Source organism: Musca autumnalis, unplaced genomic scaffold, assembly GCF_047663935.1.
Source record: "Musca autumnalis isolate F117 unplaced genomic scaffold, ASM4766393v1 scaffold_4, whole genome shotgun sequence".
NCBI lineage: Eukaryota > Metazoa > Arthropoda > Insecta > Diptera > Muscidae > Musca > Musca autumnalis.
Window position 1 is genome coordinate 209,738,927 of NW_027411977.1, and position 24,115 is coordinate 209,763,041.

The 24,115-nt window shown below is 35.9% G+C and overlaps 1 protein-coding gene across 3 annotated transcripts in view; it reads right to left on the minus strand.

The window, feature by feature from the left end:
• The window catches only part of Sema5c (Semaphorin 5c), a 71,901-nt gene extending 55,606 nt beyond the window's left edge, over window positions 1–16,295 (minus strand). For 2 of the 3 annotated variants that reach the window (XM_073980729.1, XM_073980726.1), the window contains exons 1-2: window positions 15,663–16,271; window positions 4,013–4,240 (exon numbers count right to left, since the gene is read on the minus strand). In XM_073980729.1, the coding sequence (XP_073836830.1) occupies window positions 4,013–4,235 (223 nt within the window). In that variant the 5' untranslated portion in view covers window positions 4,236–4,240; window positions 15,663–16,271. Of the gene's footprint in view, window positions 1–4,012; window positions 4,241–15,662 lie in introns of all 3 variants that reach the window. The other variant, XM_073980727.1, reaches the window with a different exon arrangement.
• Window positions 16,296–24,115: the final 7,820 nt, after the last annotated feature.

Below are 24,115 nucleotides of genomic sequence, written 5' to 3' on the forward strand. Positions count from 1 at the left end.
TTCTATAGTCCCTTTCTGAAAGTAAGGGTGCTTCTATAGTCCCTTTCTGAAAGAAAGGGTGCTTCTATAGACCCTTTTTGAAAGAAAGAGTGATTCTATAGTCCCTTTCTGAAAGAAAGGGTGCTTCTTCAGTCCCTTTCTTAAAGAAAGGGTGCTTCTGCAGTCCCTTTCTGAAAGAAAGGGTGATTCTATAGTCCCTTTCTGAAAGAAAGGGTGCTTCTATAGTCCCTTTCTGAAAGAAAGGGTGCTTCTATAGTCCCTTTCTAAAGAAAGGGTGCTTCTATAGTCCCTTTCTGAAAGAAAGGGTGCTTCTATAGTCCCTTTCTGAAAGAAAGGGTGCTTCTATAGTCCCTTTCTGAAAGAAAGGGTGCTTCTATAGTCACTTTCTGAAAGAAAGGGTGCTTCTATAGTCCCTTTCTGAAAGAAAGGGTGCTTCTATAGTCCCTTTCTGAAAGAAAGGGTGCTTCTATAGTCACTTTCTGAAAGAAAGGGTGCTTCTATAGTCCCTTTCTGAAAGAAAGGGTGCTTCTATAGTCCCTTTCTGAAAGAAAGGGTGCTTCTATAGTCCCTTTCTGAAAGAAAGGGTGCTTCTATAGTCCCTTTCTGAAAGAAAGGGTGCTTCTATAGTCCCTTTCTGAAAGAAAGGGTGCTTCTATAGTCCCTTTCTGAAAGAAAGGGTGCTTCTATAGTCCCTTTCTGAAAGAAAGGGTGCTTCTGTAGTCCCTTTCTGAAAGAAAGGGTGCTTCTATAGTCCCTTTCTGAAAGAAAGGGTGCTTCTATAGTCCCTTTCTGAAAGAAAGGGTGCTTCTATAGTCCCTTTCTGAAAGAAAGGGTGCTTCTATAGTCCCTTTCTGCAAGAAAGGGTGCTTCTATAGTCCCTTTCTGCAAGAAAGGGTGCTTCTATAGTCCCTTTCTGAAAGAAAGGGTGCTTCTATAGTCCCTTTCTGAAAGAAAGGGTGCTTCTATAGTCCCTTTCTGAAAGAAAGGGTGCTTCTATAGTCCCTTTCTGAAAGAAAGGGTGCTTCTATAGTCCCTTTCTGAAAGAAAGGGTGCTTCTATAGTCCCTTTCTGAAAGAAAGGGTGCTTCTATAGTCCCTTTCTGAAAGAAAGGGTGCTTCTATAGTCCCTTTCTGAAAGAAAGGGTGCTTCTATAGTCCAGTTTCCAAAGAGAGGGTACCTCTCAAAAAAGGGTGCTCCTATAGTCCATTCTCAAAAAAGGGTGCTCCTATAATCCATTCTCAAAAAAAGGTGCTTCTATAGTCATTTTCTGTAAGAAAGGTTATTTCTATAGTCCCTTTCTGAAAGAAATTGTGCTTCTATAGTCCCTTTCTGAAAGAAATTGTGCTTCTATAGCCCCTTTCTGAAAGAAATTGTGCTTCTATAGCCCCTTTCTGAAAGAAAGGGTGCTTCTATAGCCCCTTTCTGAAAGAAAGGGTGCTTCTATAGCCCCTTTGTGAAAGAAAGAGAGGGTGCTTCTCAAAGAAAGGGTGTTTCTATAGTCCATTCTCAAAAGAGGGTGCTTCTATAGTCCATTTCTGAAAGAAAGGTTGTTTCTATAGTCCCTTCTGAAAGAAAGGGTGCTTCTATAGCCCCTTTCTGAAAGAAAGGGTACTTCTATAGTCCTTTTCTGAAGGGAAGTGTGCTTCTATAGTCCCTTTCTGAAAGAAAGTGTGCTGCTATAGTCCCTCTCAGAAAGAAAGTGTGCTTCTATAGTGCCTTTCTGCTTCTATGGAAACTTTCGGAAAGAAAAGGTGCTTCTATAGATCGTTTCTAAATGAAAAGGTGCCTCTATAGACCCTTTCTGAAAGAAAGAGCGCTTCTATGGACCCTTTCTGAAAGAAATGGTGCTTCTATAGACCCTTCCTCAAAGAAAGAGTGCTTCTATAGACCCTTCCCCAAAGAAAGAGTGCTTCTATAGACCCTTTCTCTAAGAAAGGGTGCTTCTAAAGGGTGCTTCTATTGTCTCTTTCTTAAAGAAAGGGTGATTCTATAGTCTCTTTCTGAAAGAAAGAGTTTTTCTATAGTCCCTTTCTGCGAGAAAAGGTGTCGCTTTCTGAAAGCAGTGGTGCTTCTATAGTCCCTTTCTAAAATAAAGGGTGCTTCTATAGTCCCTTTATAAAAGAAAAGGTGCTTCTATAGACCCTTTCTCAAAGAAAGGATGCTTCTATAGTCCATTTCTGAAAGAAAGGTTGCTTCTATAGTCCCTTTCTGAAAGAAAGGGTGCTTCTATAGTCCCTTTCTGAAAGAAAGGGTGCTTCTATAGCCCCTTTCTCAAAGAAACGGCGCTTCTATAGTCCCTTTTCGGAATTTTGGGTGCTTCTATAGACCGTTCCTCAAGGAAAGAAAAAGCTCTTAATTTATATATTTTATTTAATACATACATATATATCGTCTCCATAAATGCCCGAAGACGTAACCGACATGGAAATCGAAATTAGTTTTTTGTCGTAATCTGCTAAAATACTTGCTCTGGCAAAATTTCACGCTTCTACGTTCAAAAACAACGATCCTATTCAAGAAATTGCATTTCGGAAAATGGGATAATATTGCAGATTTTGTTGTAATGGAGGATCTCAAAACTAAGCAATTCAGCGGTTTTGATTTCACTACTTATTCCCCTTCGTATATGATCGCTAATATCCCATATACTCGCCTTCATAAGATTAATATTCCGTAAAACAGTTTTTAATTTTATAACGTTTTTTGGTTCTCCTGTAAAGTTTTGATTTTGTGGGTTACGTCTTCGGGCATTTATGGTGACGATATGTGTATGTAAGCACTTTTTTCCGCTCGTGCCTCATTGTAGCAATTATGCAAACAGTTGACATTTTTTCTTAGCTATGTAGGTGGGTGGCATCTGGCACAATCGCTCGAGCTCAAGCTCTATTTCAAGCAATTGTTACAATTCCACATTTTGTTGTTGATGATTGTTATCTTTCAATCTCGTTTTTCAATTGTGTTCAACAACTAGTTCTTCGCTTTTTATGATTGTCAATTAACACATCTTTTTTTTTATTTTGTAACCAAGAAATAGTTTATGAAGAAGAACACACGCATTTACACACAAGTGTGTACACATGTACTTAACACTTACTTTCAATCATTCTTAAGAATCATAAAATGAGAATAAAAAAAAAAAATAATAAACAATCTTCCGCATTATTGCGGCAAAAAAAGTAATGTGCGTTATCAGCAGCAGCGGCACTGGCAGGCCCTAAGCAATGGATGGATGCTGCTTAAGATCTTTTGACGTTGCGTATCACTTTTCTATACGTTATCAGCAAAAAAGCAAGTGAAAAAACTGACAAGAGCAAAGATTGGGATATTTTTTTGTGTTTATTTAGTTTATATTACAATAAACAATAATAAATTTAAATTAATCAGAATTTTTGTTTTTTATGCAAACGAATCTAGAAAAAAATTACTTTGAATTGAGAAGAGTCGTTTGGACGCTGAATGATGAGTTAAAGGCAGAAGATAATCATTATAATGATGCTGTTGCTCTGTTGCTGGGGAATGGGGGAGATTTGTTAGCGGATGAAGATGGATCGTGATGCTTGACGTTGAAAAATTATCATTAATTTAGCACCCCATATTTATGCGGCAGAGGGAAGGAGGCGGGTGTGGAGTTGTGGGCGAGCATTGAGGCAGCTTGATGGCCCACCATAAAGTTCAAGTACATTTGTGTAACGTAACGAAAAAGTTTAGAAACATTTGTAAGGCTTTTAAATTGATGGCTATCTGGCTCTGCTCCCTCCCATGTGTGGGGTTGGTTGACTTTGTAACTTTTTTGTTGTTATATTTTTTGTCTTTACCCAAACTGATAATTTGAATTAATAGACAAATAAAAACCCCAAACTTTACCACACAAACATATGTTTGAATGTTTGTTTTGTTAGCCAATCTCCATTATGGGGTGTTTATTGATAATTAAAGCCCCCCTTTGATTGTTTTGGTAAACATAAATTGTTGTTGTTAGTTTTTGTTGTTTATTTCTAATAATTATTCTTACCTTGATATGATATGTATCGCGAATCATTTTCTATGTCGTCATAATCTGCTCTAGTTTTTAAATTTGTTTGACTTCTCATAACCGCCACCGCCCCGGTGGGTTGGAGGCACACCAAACACGACACCAGACCAATTATTAATGTTAGATATTGTAATAACATTTTGTGTGGGGGATTTAGTTTATTTTTTTGTTGCAGCAACGGCAGGTGTATTGTGCTTATCATGCTGACTGAAATGAACGAAAGGAATAAATAAAATTAAAGATTAGTTAAAAATTAAATAAATATTATAATTAAAAGAGGTGGTATTTGGTTTCTTTTAAAGCTGGGGATAATTAGCGGGTTAATTTTTATTCATTGTGGTTTTTAATTTGCAATTATTAATTTTTGCATTTTATCTGCTGAACACTTGGCCAATGTTTGCAGTTTCTTAGTGGTTAAGTGATAGCTTAATTTATAAGTGTCAAACGTTTTGCATAAATAATTCCGTTAATAAAAAAAATAATAAATAATTTTTATAGAAAAAAACCATGCTCAGGGACCAGAGCAAATTTTTTCTATAGAAAAAACCATGTTCAGGGACCTGAGCATATTTGTTCTATAGAAAAAACCATGCTCGGGGACCTGAGTAAATTTTTTCTATAGAAAAAACCATGCTCAGGGACCTGAGCAAATTTTTTCTATAGAAAAAAAACATGCTCAGGGACCTGAGGAAATTTTTTCAATACGAAAAAACCATCCTGATAGACCTGAGCAAATTTTTTCTATAGAAAAAACCATGCTCGGGACCTGAGCAAATTTTTTCTATAGAAAAAAACCATGCTCAGGACTTGAGCAAATTTTTTCTATAGAAAAAACCATGCTCAGGGACCTGAGCAAATTTTTTCTATACGAAAAAACCATGCTCAGGAACCTGAGCAAATTTTTTCTATACAAGAAAACCATGCTCAGAAACCTGAGTAAATTTTTTCTATACGAAAAAACTCAGGAACCTGAGCAAATTTTTTCTATAGAAAAAACCATGCTCAGGGATCTGAGGAATTTTTTTCTATAGAAAAAACCATGCTCGTGGAGCTGAGCAAATTTTTTCTATAGAAAAAACCATGCTCAGGGACCTGAGCAATTTTTTTCTATAGAAAAAACCATGCTCAGGGAACTGAGGAAACTTTTTCTATAGAAAAAACCATGCTCAGGGAACTGAGGAAACTTTTTCTATAGAAAAAACCATCCTCAGGGAACTGAGGAAATTTTTTCTATAGAAAAAACCATCCTCAGGGACCTGAGCAAATTTTTTCTATAAAAAAACCATGATCAGGGACCTGAGCAAATTTTTTGACCTGAGCAAATTTTTTCTATAGAAAAAACCATCCTCAGGGATCTGAGGAAAGTTTTTCTATAGAACTGAATAGGAACTGAGGAAAGTTCTTTTTTATCGAAAACCAATCCTCAGGAAACTGAGGAAAATTTTTCTATAGAAAAAACATCCTCAGGGATCTGAGGAAATTTTTTCTATACAAAAAACCATCCTCAGGGACCTGAGGAAATATTTTTCTATAGAAAAAACCATTCTCAGGTACCTGAAGAAATAATTTTCTTTAGAAAAAACCATGCTCAGGGACCTAAACAAATTTTTTCTATACAAAAAAAACATCCTCAGCAAACTGAGGAAATTTTTTCTGTACAAAAAAACCATCCTCAGCAAACTGAGAAAATTTTTTATATATGAAAAAACCATCCTCAGAAAACTGAGAAAATCTTTTCCATATGAAAACACCATCCTCAGCAAACTGAGAAAATCTTTTCCATATGAAAAAACCATCCTCAGCAAACTGAGAAAATCTTTTCTATACGAAAAACCCATCCTCAGCAAACTGAGGAAATTTTTTCTATACAAAAAGCCATCCTCAGCGAACTGAGGATTTTTTTTTCTATACAAAAAGCCATCCTCAGGGAACTGAGGATTTTTTTCTATACGTAAAAACCATCCTCAGCAAACTGAGGAAATTTTTTTTATACGAAAAAACCATCCTCAGCAAACTGAGGAAATTTTTTTATACGAAAAAAACCATCCTCAGCGAACTGAGGAAATTTTTTCTATACCAAAAATTATCCCCAGGGCCTTGATAACATTTTTTCTATAAAAAAAACCATCCTCGTGGTCTTGATGAAATTTTTTCTATAGATAGAACCATCCTCAGGAACCTGAGCAAAATTTCTATCCTTTTCTATAGAAAAAATTTCCTCCGGTCCCTGAGGATGGTTTTTTCGTATAGAAAAAATTTCCTCCGGTCCCTGAGGATGGTTTTTTCGTATAGAAAAAATTTCCTCCGGTCCCTGAGGATGGTTTTTTCGTATAGAAAAAATTTCCTCAGGTCCCTGAGGATGGTTTTTTCGTATAGAAAAAATTTCCTCAGTTCGCTGAGGATGGTTTTTTCGTATAGAAAAAATTTCCTCAGTTCGCTGAGGATGGTTTTTTCGTATAGAAAAAATTTCCTCAGTTCGCTGAGGATGGTTTTTTCGTATAGAAAAAATTTCCTCAGTTCGCTGAGGATGGTTTTTTCGTATAGAAAAAATTTCCTCAGTTCGCTGAGGATGGTTTTTTCGTATAGAAAAAATTTCCTCAGTTCGCTGAGGATGGTTTTTTCGTATAGAAAAAATTTCCTCAGTTCGCTGAGGATGGTTTTTTCGTATAGAAAAAATTTCCTCAGTTCGCTGAGGATGGTTTTTTCGTATAGAAAAAATTTCCTCAGTTCGCTGAGGATGGTTTTTTCGTATAGAAAAAATTTCCTCAGTTCGCTGAGGATGGTTTTTTCGTATAGAAAAAATTTCCTCAGTTCGCTGAGGATGGTTTTTTCGTATAGAAAAAATTTCCTCAGTTCGCTGAGGATGGTTTTTTCGTATAGAAAAAATTTCCTCAGTTCGCTGAGGATGGTTTTTTCGTATAGAAAAAATTTCCTCAGTTCGCTGAGGATGGTTTTTTCGTATAGAAAAAATTTCCTCAGTTCGCTGAGGATGGTTTTTTCGTATAGAAAAAATTTCCTCAGTTCGCTGAGGATGGTTTTTTCGTATAGAAAAAATTTCCTCAGTTCGCTGAGGATGGTTTTTTCGTATAGAAAAAATTTCCTCAGTTCGCTGAGGATGGTTTTTTCGTATAGAAAAAATTTCCTCAGTTCGCTGAGGATGGTTTTTTCGTATAGAAAAAATTTCCTCAGTTCGCTGAGGATGGTTTTTTCGTATAGAAAAAATTTCCTCAGTTCGCTGAGGATGGTTTTTTCGTATAGAAAAAATTTCCTCAGTTCGCTGAGGATGGTTTTTTCGTATAGAAAAAATTTCCTCAGTTCGCTGAGGATGGTTTTTTCGTATAGAAAAAATTTCCTCAGTTCGCTGAGGATGGTTTTTTCGTATAGAAAAAATTTCCTCAGTTCGCTGAGGATGGTTTTTTCGTATAGAAAAAATTTCCTCAGTTCGCTGAGTTTTCTATAGCAAAAAATTTCCTCAGGTCTCTGAGGATGGTTTTTTCTATAGAAAAAATTTCCTCAGGTCCCTGGGGATGGTTTTTTCTATAGAAAAAATTTCCTCAGGTCCCTGGGGATGGTTTTTTCTATAGAAAAAATTTCCTCAGGTCCCTGAGGATGGTTTTTTCTACAGAAAAAATTTCCTCAGGTCCCTGAGGATCCTCAGCTCCCTGAGCATGGTTTTTTCTATAGAAAAAATTTGCTCAGTTCCCTGAGCATGGTTTTTTCTATAGAAAAATTTTCCTCAGTTCCCTGAGCATGGTTTTTTCTATAGAAACAATTTCCTCAGGTCCCTGAGGATGGTTTTTTCTATAGAAAAAATTTCCTCAGGACCCTGGGGATGGTTTTTTCTATAGAAAAAATTTGCTCAGGTCCCTGAGCATGGTTTTTTCTATAGAAAAAATTTCCTCAGTTGCCTGAGGATGGTTTTTTCTATAGAAAAAATTTCCTCAGTTTCCTGAGGATGGTTTTTTCTATAGAAAAAATTTCCTCAGTTTCCTGAGGATGGTTTTTTCTATAGAAAAAAATTTCCTCAGTTGCCTGAGGATGGTTTTTTCTATAGAAAAAAATTTCCTCAGTTGCCTGAGGATGGTTTTTTCTATAGAAAAAAATTTCCTCAGTTGCCTGAGGATGGTTTTTTCTATAGAAAAAATTTCCTCAGGACCCTGGGGATGGTTTTTTCTATAGAAAAAATTTGCTCAGGTCCCTGAGCATGGTTTTTTCTATAGAAAAAATTTCCTCAGTTGCCTGAGGATGGTTTTTTCTATAGAAAAAATTTCCTCAGTTTCCTGAGGATGGTTTTTTCTATAGAAAAAAATTTCCTCAGTTGCCTGAGGATGGTTTTTTCGTATAGAAAAAATTTCCTCAGTTCGCTGAGGATGGTTTTTTCGTATAGAAAAAATTTCCTCAGTTCGCTGAGGATGGTTTTTTCGTATAGAAAAAATTTCCTCAGTTCGCTGAGGATGGTTTTTTCGTATAGAAAAAATTTCCTCAGTTCGCTGAGGATGGTTTTTTCGTATAGAAAAAATTTCCTCAGTTCGCTGAGGATGGTTTTTTCGTATAGAAAAAATTTCCTCAGTTCGCTGAGGATGGTTTTTTCGTATAGAAAAAATTTCCTCAGTTCGCTGAGGATGGTTTTTTCGTATAGAAAAAATTTCCTCAGTTCGCTGAGGATGGTTTTTTCGTATAGAAAAAATTTCCTCAGTTCGCTGAGGATGGTTTTTTCGTATAGAAACAATTTCCTATAGAAAAAATTTTTTCTATAGAAAAAAAAACAACCATCCTATTTGACCTGATGATTTTTTTCTATACGACAAAAACAATCTATTTTTGAGAAAACAAAAGTCGAACAGTCATCACCTTAATAAACACCTCCTAACTTTGATACACCCCTTAATATTACACAATTTCTTTATATAAATAAAAAAATTAATAATAAAAATTTTAACAAGACAAACGTTAAACTTCCAACCGTTTTAACACCTTCGCAATGCAACTTCTTTTTTTTTTTTGGTTTTTCTTTGTTTTACACTCCCATTTCCTCGAATTAAAGGTTTTTTCGGTTTTATAAAGAACAACAACAAAATAGCTAGCTAATTATTTCAAACAAGCCCTCTTCAACCATCAAATATTGTCGCCGTACACACACAATATTTTATATTGACACGTACATAAATTATTCTGAATCCCAAAAAATAAAAATTAATACATAAATCGATGAAGTAATGTCAAACGGCATTTAAATTTCGAGTGAAAAAAAACAACAAAGCATTGCAACAAATCAAATAAAAAATGTTGAAATGTTTTTAATCGAAAATCAATAAAAACAATATTTGGTTTTCGTAATCATAAAAGAATGTCTTCATCTTCAATTTGGGATTGGTAATTAAAATCAAGAATAAGGAATCAAGTATTCAATTGTGGATTAGTATTTAAAATCAAAAATCGTAATTACAAAAAATTGTCACATTTGGTGCAATTCTTAGAATTTTGTGTACAATTTTGAAATATTAATTTAAAATCCATAAAAAAATTAAGCAATTAAATATTGTTATATGAGTTTTAAAGGGAACATATTTATGATGGGCATAAAACAGAAGCAGTACTAAGACATGAAATGATTTTTAATTAGAAATTCAAACTTCTAATGGCTACCTCATTCTTGTAGAATAAAGTAATGAATCTGAAATCCATAATTGTGTAAATTGGTGTGGTACAGTTATACAAATTTATATTCGTAAATCGTTAATTTTGATTTATTTGGGGCGTCTTATTCTACTTTTAAGTGTGCGGATGTGGGGCAGATTAATAAATATAGAACAATATATAAAAATGGGACCCATTACAAAAAATGTATATTTGTAATATTAATAAATAATATTTACAAATTAAAAAAAAAAAATTAAAATATTTTCTACGAATTGATAACCCAGTTAGTTCATCATAATATTCTCCAATTAAAGCACTTCCAAGAATTAATATTTATAAGTGATTAATTTTGGTTTATCTGCAAAACTCATTTGAGTATATTATTGCTACAATTTTAAATTATTATTTTTTCTTAATTTTTAATCAAAAACTCTTAACATTTCTAAACCGTATCTTTAAATTTCATCTCATTTCTCCTTGTTTGCAATCTGTTTAAGCTTTACTTTGCCTTACATAAATAGCTTATCTTAAATTCCACAAACTCTCTCTCCATTTACCACAGTTTACAAAAGTAAACCCCCAATCTCAGACTGGAGTCTTGTTGTCTGCTTGTTTTTTCCATTCCAGCTAATCTTTTTCATTATATTTTGCAAATTACTAATAATAAAAACAAAACAGTTGGAAAAAAACACCGTTTGGCTTTTAAATCCATTTCACATTTGAGATTTCTTGTTAACAACAAATAATAGGTTTTTCCTGGAATACGCTTATACAAATGTTGTGTTAATAGGTTGTTGAACATCTCAACAACCACCAACAACAATAACCATTGTTAACACAGAATAAATCTATGCGAAAAATTCTAGTTTAAATACGTGACCATAACAGTTAAGTAGATTTTACAAAATAGTTAACAAGATCATTTACACGCAGAGAAAAATGTTGGATTGCATAGAAAAAATTGGGAAATGGGGAGGAATTAATTAAACATAAATATTATTGCTACAACCATATATTTTGTGTCAGACACCACCTTATCCACGTATAGAAAGCATTATGGTTGAGCCGACAATATTACATAGATACATACATACATACATATGTTCCCACAACATCCCCGAAGGGACAAGGTAGACTTTTCTCATACCAATGAGTGCACGCTGATACATATTCCCTCAATAATATGGGCATTCTTTCTTTCACCGAGTCCGAACGGAGTATCAGACAACTAGAGTTGTGTAGTTCCAGAACGAACTAGTTCCAAGGAACTATTCCGGACAAGGAACTATTGGAACTATATCCGGCTCTTGCATTTATATAGTTCCTATCGTTCTTCTCGTTCCTTCAATTTAAAGCCTACGTCCATCATTCGTCTTTATTTTTTCGCTGCAATTTATTTATTTTTATGTCATTCATCCATCAAACCATAAAAACATTTCGGTCTCGGAACTATTTGAACCAAAGGAAACAAAAAGAACGACGAAAGAGGAAGATTCGTTGAACTATTTCGATCTCGGAACTATTTGGAACGAAAAGAACGATGAAAGAGAAAGATTCGTTGAACTATATTGGTCTCCGAACTATTTGGAACTATGGAACTATATTAAGGAACTAGTTCCTTTTGGGAAAAGGAACTAGAAGGGTCGATCCGCTCCGGGAACTAGATTGCCCAACCCTACAGACAACACAGCTTTGTATAGAAGTTTTTCATGGCTAAAATACTCAGGTAATGTAATATAAGACAGCATTACACTCAGGGACATTTGTCACGTCCGAAAATTTTCATGTTTTGATCAGATATTGAAACAGTTGAAGATTCTGTGTGCAAGGCTACACTGCACTACGATGGCTCCCGAGCTGACAATGTTTGTGAAGTAAAATGTCTATTGTAAATTTATTTTTATCAGATTCCTTATGAAATTTTGTTCTTTAGGTAAATATAAATATTGTTTTTGCAACTATATATTTTGTGTGGGACACCACAATACTCACGTATGGAAATAATTATGTTTGAGCTGACAATATTTGAGAAGTAAAATGTCTATTGTAAATTTATTTTATCAGATTCCGTATGAAATTTTGTCCCTTTTGTAACATAAATATTGTTCTTGCAAGCATATTTATTTGTGTCAGAAAGCACAATATCGACATGGAGAAAGAATTATGGTTGGGCTGACAATATTCAAGGAGTAAAATGTCTATTATAGATTTATTTGATCAGATTCCGTATACAATTTTGTCCCCCCAACAAACAATATTATTTGTTCTAAAAATAATATTAAAATCTTTTCGTGAATAGAAGATTATGTACCAATCATAATATGATCGCTGCAACCATATACATTTTTTTGTGTGTAATGGGGGTGTCATGGAATAATAATAATAATTATACCCCCAGCCTTTAGGCTAAAGAGGGTATTTACACTTTGATACGACCAAAAATGTGCCTCATCGAAATAATGGTTTTAGACCCCAAGTATGTTTGTACGATATCCGTTTCAGACAATTTTGGGTAGATCTAGCAATGTCCGTCCGTCCGTCTGTCTGTCTGGCAGGCTGGTGCGCACGATAACTCTCGAACGGATCAATCGATTCGGTTCAAATTTTGGGTATCGAAATATTTTGTCCAGATTCGATTTAAGTTCGAAGATGGGCCATATACGTCCACTTCTTCAGGTACCTCCCCCACAAATGTTCAAAAATTGTCGCAAAACTTGTGCGCACGGTAACTCTTGTAGGGAATAACCGATTTGGTTCATACTTTGCACATGGTGTAATTTCTACCAAACTTAGATGAGGTTCCAATATGGACTCAATCGGGTCACTCCTTCGGGTACCTCCCACACATAATTTCGGAAAAGTTCAGTTTAGGACCTGGTCTCGAATCGCTTTGATTTTTGTTTACGCAAGGTGTATTCGCTGTCCTCTATACGAAGCTGTAAGTTTCATTAGGGGCAAGTCCATACTTCCTGAGAAAATAGCCTGAAAGTTACAAAAAACCCTATGACACCGTGTGTAGTGGTTGGAGCGCAATATAACTCTCGAACGGATCTGCCGATTCGGTCCAAAATTTGGCTTGCGTAATATTTTGTCCAAACTTAGTTCAAGTTCAAAGACGGATTATATCGTTCCACTCCTGCCGGCACCTCCCCCACAAAAATTCGAAAATGTTCGGAAAATTTTTGCGTACAATTACTCATGAAGGGAGTAACCGATTTGGTTTATACTTTGCACATTATGAAATTTCTACCAGACTTAGATGAGGTTCCAATATGGAGTCAATCGGGAAACTCCTTCGAGTACCTCCCACACAAAATTTCGGAAAAGTTCAGTTTAGGACCAGCTCTCGAATAGCCTTGGTTTTTGTCGTAACATCTTGTATTCACTGTCCCCTATACGAAGGTACAAGTTTCATCAGGGGCAAGTCCATACTTCCTGAAAAAATAGCCTGAAAGTTGAAAAACAAACCCTATGACACCATGTTTATGGGTGGAAGCGCAAGATAATTCTCGAACGGATATGCCGAAAATTTGGCCTTAGTAATATTGTTTCCAAACTTACTTTAAGATCGTAGATAAGCCATATCGGTCCACTTCTTCAGGTACCTACCCCACAAAAGTTCAAAAATATTCGGAAAAATGTGCGGACGATAACTCTTGAAGGGAGTGACTGATGTAATCCATACTTTGCACATCCTAATATATCTACCAGATATAGATCAGGTTCGAAAATGAACTATATTTGTCTACTCCTTCTGGTACCTCTCCCACAAAATTTCGGATAAGTTCACTTTAAGACCTGCTCTCGAATCACTTTGATTTTTGTTGAAGCGATTTGCATTTCTTGGGAAAACAGCCCGAAAGGTATGTCACCATATGTGCCGGTCGGAGAGCACGATAACTCTCGGAACTGTTCAACCGATTTGGTCCAACATTTGGTCTTCGTCATATTATATCCAAACTTAGTTTCATGGGGCAATACCGGTCCACAACTTCTGGTACTTCTCCACAATATTTAAAAAAGTCACTAAAATGCTAGGACGATATCACTTGAATGGGGCAACCAAATTGGTCCAAACTTTGGATCTCCTAATAGTTTGTCAACATTTAGTTTAACTTCTAAAATGGCCCATATCGGTCCTCTCTAAGGGTACCTCCCCCACAAAAGTTCAACATTTGTGTCTTAGTGCAGTTAATTCCTAATCCACATTTTTGTTGGCAAGTTCAAATGTCTAAAAAGGGCCCCACAATTCTGAAGAGACCTTAAATACATTCGATCTGTCCGTAGGTGAGAGTTTCACTTCACATTGGCTGAGGGTATATATCTGTCGGCAAAGTCGACTGACACTTTTTTAATTGTTCAGATGTCATTCGCATCATTTTAGTTGTAATTCGAGAATTTCATTTTAAATTCGTAACATTTTATTTGTAATTCGAGAATTCCATTTTTAATTCGAAACATTTCAATTGTAATTCGAATTGTTGCATATATAATTCGAATATATCTATTTGTAATTCGAATTATTCCATTTGAAATTTGAATTTTTCTATTTGAAATTCGAATTATTTTATTTGTAATTCGAATTATTCTATTTGTAATTCGAATTACTCCATTTGTGATTCGAATAATTCCAATTACAAATAGAAGAATTCGAATTACAAATAGAATAATTCGAATTACAAATAAAATAATTCAAATTACAAATGGAATAATTCCAATTACAAATAGAATAATTCAAATTACAAATGGAATAATTCAAATTACATCTGGAATAATTCGAATTTCAAATGGAATTCTCGAATTACAATTAAAATAATTCGAATTACATCCGAAAAAAATGTAGTTTACAACTTTTACCATTTGAAAAAATAATACAGCAGAGCTACTGTATTCATCGGTTTTAATTTCCATTAATTTATGTTTTGTATGCAATTGGTTCATTAGGCATAAATATGTATGCATGTGTTCGCACTTGTGTTGCAAATATGCATTTAGAACATTTTGTATATAAATTGATATTCATGAGCGGTTTGTTTGAGTTTATTTATGCGGAATTAATATATTACAATATGCTATAAGGGTACACAGTGTATGAAGTCTATTAAAAGTTTCAGTATTTTCTTTAAATATTTCTTTTGTTGTTAATTTATTCCGATGTTTAGCGGATCTCGCCACAGATCCTCATCAGTTCCCTTGTTTTTTTTTTTTTCAACAAGAAACTTTTTATACCCAAGTGTCAATTGCTCGCTCAAATAGATACGTGTACAAAGAAACACTCTGATTGAGAATTTTGGTTTTGTTTGCACTAAAATCGGCAATATTATTTAAGATATCCCTTGATTACATTTTGGGAAATGTTTGGTATACCTCGATTTGGGTTTAATTTTAACATATTTGGTCTGTTTATTTAGTTGATCAAAATAGCCTGGATTAATCCCACTGTTGTTGTTTTAATATTTTAAAATAAATATGTACTTATTTACTGTTTCATTTCATATATTTTTTAATATTTTTTGCGTTTTTATTGTTCACAAAAATATTCAAAGTACTAAATTTTCCAGCTCATTTAATTTTAGCTAAATTATGACAAAAACCGTGAATGCTTAAAGCAAACACACAAACAATCTACACAGCAATAATAATTATGGGTCCATATATTGAAATGCAAATTATTATATCATTCACATGTGGTTGTTGTCGATTTAAAACAAAACTTCCGGGAATTTTGAAACGATCTCTTACAACCGTATCTTACAAATCCTTTATATCACACTCTTAACTTGTTTAAGCTCCACACACAGGCACATAGCCATGGCAACCTAACAACCATAATTCCGCTATTGCCAAAGCCAACAAATGTTCCTCCAACTAAGCCGGCATAAGAAACCTTAGCCTTTGCCAAAGAGCTGAGACACTTCATGTAACACTTCAAACTTAATAAATAGCCTATAACTAAGCTATTGTTTCATGGAGTTTAATAGTAACCAACCAACATTTTTTGCTGTTACTGTTGTAGCTCGTTCGAAACTTCAATATAATCCTCTTATGATTTTTTCAGTAATGGTGACAGCATAAACATCGAACATATTAAGTAAATCCCAAATTTTTGTTTTTGATTTTTTTTATAAAAGTCGGCGAAAATTTTCAATAAACATTTTTTTCACACACAAACACACCATATGGAGGATACCAAAACAACAAAAACATTAGAAGCCGTCATGGCAGTTTAAACACATTTTTTTTCGCTTTGTTTTCAAACCTGGCTTAGAGGGGCCATTAATCTTTATTTTGCATATTTTTGTTTTTATTGCTTTGTTTGGTTTTTGTAAAAAAATATTTTTAACTTTTGTAATTATTTTCTCTTTTTCTTATTGGAATTCTCCTTTTTTTTATTGTATTGGCCTTAAGCCTCTTTTCTCTTCAGTTAATTTATCACACACTTTTTTTTTATAAAGAATTTATAAACAACTTCTTCTTGGAGCAAGTTTTCCGTAAATTATAAAAAAGAAGAAATTTGCCACAAAAAACGATAGCGAAACGCATGCGCACATTTATCCGACTTCAATGTAACGTCAATAACGAAGCATAAACACGAACTGAAGTTGAAAACAAATCGTAGCATAATACACAAGTCCAAATGTTTTGTTGTAGCCGACAAAACATATGTATGAGAGTGGCACAGAGAGAGAGAGTGCCTCAATTTACCGCCATTAAATGGAGGAGAGGATCATTCGTCCATAACGTAAGAAGAAGCAACAACAAAAAAACAAAACAAACTCTCAGATACAATTGTTTGGCGGTATAAGTATCGGCAATTGAGTGGTAAAGGCCACATAACGAACTTATGGTATGGGCACATGTATCTGATAGAACGAGTTACTGGCAGTGATGCCAGATAGAATTTCAATAAGGGGAAGCGGAAATTAAAATTCTACCAAAAATAAAAATTTTAAGGATTTCTTAAAAATATTTTTAAAGACACAACAGACCTCGTAGTTTTCTTAAAAAACATTTTTTTAAAACAAACAGACCTCGTGGTTTTCTTAAAAATATTTTTTAAAAACCAACGAACCTTGTGCTTTTCTTAAAAATAATTTTTAACGACCAACAGGCATGGTGGTTTTTTTAAAAATATTTTTTTTTAAAACCAACAGACCACGTGGTTTTCTTAAAAATAATGGCAAACGACCAACAGACATCGTGGTTTTCTTAAAAATATTTTTTTAAAAACCAACACACCTCGCGGTTTTCCTAAAAATATTTTTAAAAACCAACAGATCTCGTGGTATTTTTCAAAATATTTTTTAAAAACCAACAGAACTCGTGGTTTTCTTAATCTTTTTTGAAACCAACAGACCTTTTGGTTTTCTTAAAAATATTTTTTAAAAATTAACGGACCTCGAGGTTTTCTTAAAAAAATTTTTTGAGCAACAACATGCCTCGTGGTTTTCTTAAAAACATTTTTTGAGCAACAATACACCTAGTGGTTTACTTAAAAAAAAATTTAAGCAACAACAGTGTAAAAATAGTGACAGCAAACACAAATATTGTTTCCAGTTCAGAAGTTTATTACAAGACTAAAAGCACAAATAGTTTGTAGGCAACATAAACAATATGAAAACCAAAGCCTACTAGGTAGAGATATTAGGTTTGAACAGACAGTGTATCTTAGCAAGTATATTTTCAACACTCCCCCTCAACCGAATATCGTAATTACACAAATTACTTTAAATTCATTAACTCTAAAAATTTCTTATGTTCCGATTTCGGCAAATTCTTCGTACAAATATCCGCGACCTTTTCATTATTATTGAGGTATTTCAGTTCAATTTGCCCCTTTATTGATTTCTTTCCAGATGGCAGATCAACTAATGACCTTGCCTTATTATGCCCCAAAGCATCACACTCTTTTGTCATTGATTTCTTCAATTGATTTGCCTTTTCACAACTCACGGCTTATTCTTCACTCACCACATTGGATTGTTTTCTTGGCCTTCCTTTAATACCTTCTCGTAATAAACTAGGTCTTCCCCGACCTCTTCTCGGATCTTCTCTATTAACAATTCCTTCTACGTCGTCGTCCTCTTCGGCGATAGGCTGTACTGTAGCCTCCTCTTCTGTATTACTACTATTCTCATCAGCGGTGTTGAAAACACCTTCCTGGTCTATATCTTCTTGTAAGGTGCGACGAACTTCTCCCAATTCCGGACTTTGATTGTTTTCCTTACTTCAAACCACAACAAATGTTTCCTTATTGCCCGATCTTGCTTCGTCTTTGGCGTTTAAATGATGATTACATTCTCCTTTATTTTTACGCCATTCGAATTAAATATTGCTGTATAACCCTTTTCGACAGCCTTGCTTATATAAATAAAGTTTCCGCGCAGAATACAGAACATCTTTCAGACGAACTTCACATTCAGCATTAATATCAACTCACCTTTTCCAATCGCTGTTATGAAATTTCCACCCGCCAGGAATATCTTCTCATTGCATTTTCTAAACTTTGTGAATAAATCTTGATTATTGCACATAAGGGATGTTGCGCCACTGTCTATATACTAAACATCAGACATAAAACCGCTGGATTCCGCTGGCATTGCGCTTGATCTTTGTTCTATGGTTTTCTTCTCAGGCCAATCTCGAGCATAATGTCCCTTGCGAAGACAAACATAACATATACCAGAAAAATTCCTCTTAGATCTCGAACTCTTCATATTCCACACATTTTCTTTCGGCTGAGAAGTTGCAACGAATGTGTTATTAGGACTTACACGGCGTTCGCCTTCCTCCAATAGCTTTAATTTCAGTTCATGGAATGTCGGCAACTTATCCCGAGTTTCCATTGCGACAATGAAATTCTCAAAACTTGGTGGCAAACTTGACAGAAGAATAATTGGCAACAGGTCATCCTGTAGCCCCATTCCGACATCGGCCAGTTTCTCCATAATATTCTCGAATTTGTTCACATTTCTTGCCATATCTTCGTTTTCCGCCATCTTGTAATTCATGAGCTTCTTATACAACATCACCTTCTGGACTGGACCTCTCGGCTTGTACACCTCTGCTAATTTGTTCCAAGCCTCCGCAGAATACTTATATTTCTTGATATAATTAAGCTGACTTCCCTTGACGCTTAGAATTATGATTGCTAAAGCCTTCTCATCACGGCTTTCCCATTTTGCCTTTTGCGCTGCTCTCCAACTTGAATCACATTTATAGCTTCCATTCGCGTATTTGCATAGCTCGTTGTATACCAGAACGCATTTCATTTGCACATGCCAGGAATCATAATTCCAAGCAAGAACGGCGATGTCATCTTACGCTAACATCTTTGCGGTGGTTACTACGTTTTGCCAAAGGATCGACAAAGAAGCGGTGGAGGAGGACTCGCCTACCTTATACACCAGTCTGTCCAGTACAAACCTATCTCGTTTGAACTTGAGTCTAGTGAGCATAGATGTAAGGGGGGTAGCAGTAAAGTTTGGGAATGCCGAAGTAAAGATTTTTAATGTGAACATACAGCCAATGAATATTTGTGCACTGCGTTATATGTCTGTTATTAGTTCGCTCTTGCAGGACAATAATCGTCTGGTGTTAGAAGACATCAATGCTCAGCATGTACTATGGCATTCCGTCCACTGATCAGAGGGGTAGAGCGATGAGCGAGCAAATTGATAGCTTCATTTATAGAAGCATTGTACACCCGGTGTGATGAATAACATGTTCTGGGAACCCGTAATTTCACTTGATCCAGATCTTATCAGATTTAGATCTTGCTTATGTTTCTGTTGTCCAATCGTTGGCTTCAGTCATACTAATGTCGCAAATATCCTTCGCACCCATATCGTGTTCTATTCGTTTGAGCTGACGATATGCCAGCTAAAGCGGCGAATGAATAAGCTATAATAGATCGGTTTACTTGCTTGTAGTTAACCTGTTTCAACTTCCGACATTAGTTCTGGCATAGAGAATAGCCTCAGATATGCAGAAATCGAATTTATTGCGGAATATGATACCTACGTACCTCGTCTTATCCGATGATGCTACTTCCGACATTGATGGTTGGGATACATCTTCTGAAGATTACTAATGTGCATTTACCAACATTATGATCCTATTTGGGTAAAAAATTCTGGACTGTTTCCATGTAGGTATTAAGCCGTCTACCCAGAGTATTTCCAAATCAAACTCGTAGCGCTAACAGGACATTATTTGCGTTTGTAAGCAGCAATCCTTCTTTAGGTGGTCATGGAATGATTCTTGAGTCACCACTACTTTGACCTCCTAATGCTCCTATTTCGAAGGGAACTTGCCACCAAGCAGCCAGTCTGTTGATCGAACCCGAAGGACTGCATCTTGCAGAGGATACCATATTGCCAAACGGTGTCAAACAGCAATCGTTCCCATTTCATTTTTGAAGCCATCTGTCTCATATGCTGAGAATGCATGAGTGGTTGAGTGTCCTTCACTGAATATGACTCGATTGATGGGAACTAGAAGAAATCGTTCAAACAGTTTCCCAAAGAGCGACAGGACGTAAGTTGGCCTATAACTTCACGTCCAGTTTGGCCAAGTGCGACGAAAGGGAAATTGGACTATAGCTTCACAAGTAAGCGAGCGTCGGATTTGGAACCACAAGTGTTTCTATCCAAGCCGTAGGAAAGTAGCTGATGTTTAGGCAATGGTTGAGGAGGATGGTAAGAAAGAATATTAAGGCTTCTCCTGGTTTCTTCAACTCAGTATCCGCGATCTTGTCAATACAAGATTTTTACATGACCTATTTGATATTGCTGATCCGACCATGTCTCGCTCAATGAATGACAGACATTCCATATAGCCGTATTGCTTATTGTTGTTGCATCGGCTTTCGTGTTCTGCCAGGATTTCTGCTTTTCGAGCGTTGTTGGTGGTCGTAATCGACCGCTATCGAACAGTCCACCAATAGGTTGTCTGAAGGAGAGGCCAAGTTTTTTCACTTTTCCACAAGTTTTTGAATTCACTTGGATGATTCTGAGACATGATCGTGGGTTGCAATCAATTCGTTGATTCTGACGCTAAGGTTTCAGACATCCGCTTTTACAATTGGGTAGCGTTTAGGCTCCACACAACTCCGGGTATATTGCGTAGTCTTTTGTGGTCATCGATGAGTGTCTTATAGTTCGGTGGGAGATCACCAACTATATTTTGCCTTGCTGTTCGTTTAAAAACATTCTTACTAATGGTTCTTCTGAAGACAGAGCTGAGTCCGAAAGATTCCTCCGTCTGGTCTACCAGGATTTCTGTTTTTTGACCGTTGTTGGTGATCGTAGTTCCGCTACTATTTACCAGTCCAATAATATACATACTGTCTGAAGGAGAGGCCAGCTGCTTTTCACTTTTCCAAAAAGATTTGGAATTCGAGGTATGATTTAAAGCGATACCTCTCGTAGGTTGTAATATATATATAGAACTTAAATGGAAGTTCACAGGACATGACCTGCCCCGACTTATAACACCAGGTAAGCCATCGGAATGGAATCCACAAAAGCGTATCCATCATACAGCTAGAGGTGGCTTATTAAAACATTAAAAAGAATAGCATTATATAGTCGCCTTTAAGTATGCTCCTCAGCGAATTATGGACGTATACCATGGTCAGAATCGTGGACTATTCACGAATAGTTTTTCCACGGTCACAGAAGTCCAAAGCGCATAAAATGGCATTGGTGATTAAATCATTGTCTTGAATCTGGCAACCTTATGTCGCAGAAGTAAACAAAATTCGCTCTTCTCACTCTCTTCTACAAACCATTTACCCCACCAGAAAGAGAAGTTTCCAATTGAGTGAGAGTTTTGTTTATTCTTCAGATTTCTTACTCTCCTAGTATGAGAGATACAATCAACCCAACTAACGCTACTGAACGTATAAGTAGTGACGTAGTAAAAGATACGATGGCATAGTACGTAACAAACTTGTATTTCTGCGGATGGTTGGGTTGATCGTTAGGTAGGTAGTTAACTCCACACACTTAACTATACATACTATGCATGACGATCGCGCGATCACCATTACCCGACTGCCTGTTGTGTTTGTTTTTATTGTTGTTGTTGGATGTATCCATGAGTGAGTGAGTGTATTTACATCTCTACGAACAATCCATCCAACCAGCTATCCATCACGCCACCGTCTGGATGTTTGACTGCCAGGCTGTTTTGTCTTACTGACTCTATGGTCCATACTGCCCTGCCGTCCGTTTATCCCATCAATTTTTGCTTACGTATTTGGTAAGGTCGTTCGTTCAGCATCATTGTTGTTGGTGGTACACAGCTCGTGTACCTCCCTCCGCTGCCTGACTACTCAACTCTTTTTTTGTGACGAACGAATGGAATTAACAAACATCATCATAATGATGATCTGAATGTTAAAGTGGTTTAATGATGATGATCGTTACTCTGCTTGTTGTTTTGTTCTTGTTGTTTTCTTTTCGTGAGGCTGAACATTTTGCTGTTGTAGTTACTGTTGTTGTTGTGATCGTGGTAATGTTATTATGCTTTTGAGATAGTAGAGCAGAGTGTTGACAAAACGTCGTTCGATTGAGACCGGTTAACGTTGTTGTTTTTTTCGTTTTGGTTTTTAAATTGGTGAAAATATTCTACAAAAGAGTGCCATGCCACCAAGCAAAACAGCGGTTTGGCAAAGTATTGTAGGTCAAGTTCGGTCAAATAAATTGTATACAACAAAATAATTCGGCCAGAGAGTTGTTATTATGGAGGATTTATTGAGTCTTGCTTAATTGTTTGGAATTAGAATTGTGATACATTATAATTTGAATACATTGGATGAATATTACAAAATTATTAAGAGCTTGGGAGAGTGATTTATAAGCTCCCCAATGAAGACCTTAAAAGTTCATAGAAATTCAAGGCATAAAAAGGGGTTTAATTTAATTATCGCGGGAAGTATGGACTTCCCACACGAAAAAGGGCATATCGTTTCAAAAGTATTGAGCCCGAATTGGCATAACCTGCGTAGAACTGAACTGCAATATTCCATGCGTCTATTCAACTGTCCAGTGAAGCCCAGAAATCTTTCTGCCGATTCTTCTATACCACCACCTACCATTTAGAAATTCATAGCTGAATGGAAAAGGCTTCGAACATCAACTGTCTGACTTAAGATCCATTATAAAAATTTATATTAATGACCAATAATGATCTGATGTATCAACGTAAGGGGGTCCGTTACAGCAATATATCTCTTACTCTCTACAATCAGTGGAGTATCCACTACACAAAGGACCAGAAAGGCACCCGAAAATGGAACGTTAAGAAACTAAATAGAACAGCTCTAATCGCAGAAATAGGCAGACAATAGAAGTGCTTCGGAAGCAGTGAACAAAACCATGGAAAACGTTGTCAAAGGTTGTGATAAGTCAATGCCAAAACTAAAAAAACATACGGGTCCTTGAAAACTCCGTATATTAGAAGAAAAACTAGGTTGCCCAAATGAGAGGCTAGACTGTCTTAAACGAAGGAGGAAATTCACCAGAGCCAAACGTAGAGGTCCCGCAATAATAGAACATGTTGAGTACAAAGAAGCAAACAAATGTCCTACAACTTGCTGTACAAGAAAGGAAAAAAATGTAAGTGGGAAGATCTGAGAGATGTGGGAAGATCTTAAAGATAAACCGATATCCATTTGGACTTGGATATAAAGCCGTTATGAAGAAATTAGGAACTCAAACCCCAACGAACGAAATGGACGACGAAAAACTTGTAAATATTGTGGAACATTGTTACACGCACATAAAGTAACTACGGAAAGACCAATCAGGGAATTCATAACCACTCCCGCAAACGTTATGACGGAACTAAAAATATCAGCAAGAATATTAAAAGATAAAGCTCCGGGACCTGACGGTTTCCCAGCAGAAGTTCTAAAAGAGATAGCTGAAGCACGACCAGATATACTATTGCAGGTAAACGACATCGTTATTTGTATACAGAAAGCTGGCATGTAGACGATGGTCTGAGCTCAGGGCAGTTGTAGAACAACAAACAGGCGCAACCTGTCACCCACATACATACGTAGTGGAGAAAATTATGATGAGCAAAACATCTGGATCGGGTATTTTGAAGGAATGCTGAAGATCAAACCGAAAGCGCCAACAATGATAGCTAGGAAGAAAAAACGAAACTTGGATGCAAGTAAAACTTAGATGAATTAAATAGTTCTATTAGGTAGAAAATTAAAAAATAATAAAGCTCCTGGACCTGACGATTTTGCAGCAGAAGTTCTCAAAGAGTTTAGTGAAGCACTGCCAGACATACTATTGAACATGTACAACCGTTGTTTGCTACGGGGAATCTTTCCATCTTCGTGGAATTCTTTCGCCAATATAAAAGGCTTTTGTTGCCCTGAAAGGGCTTATGTTGCCAATACAATGACAACAGAATGCC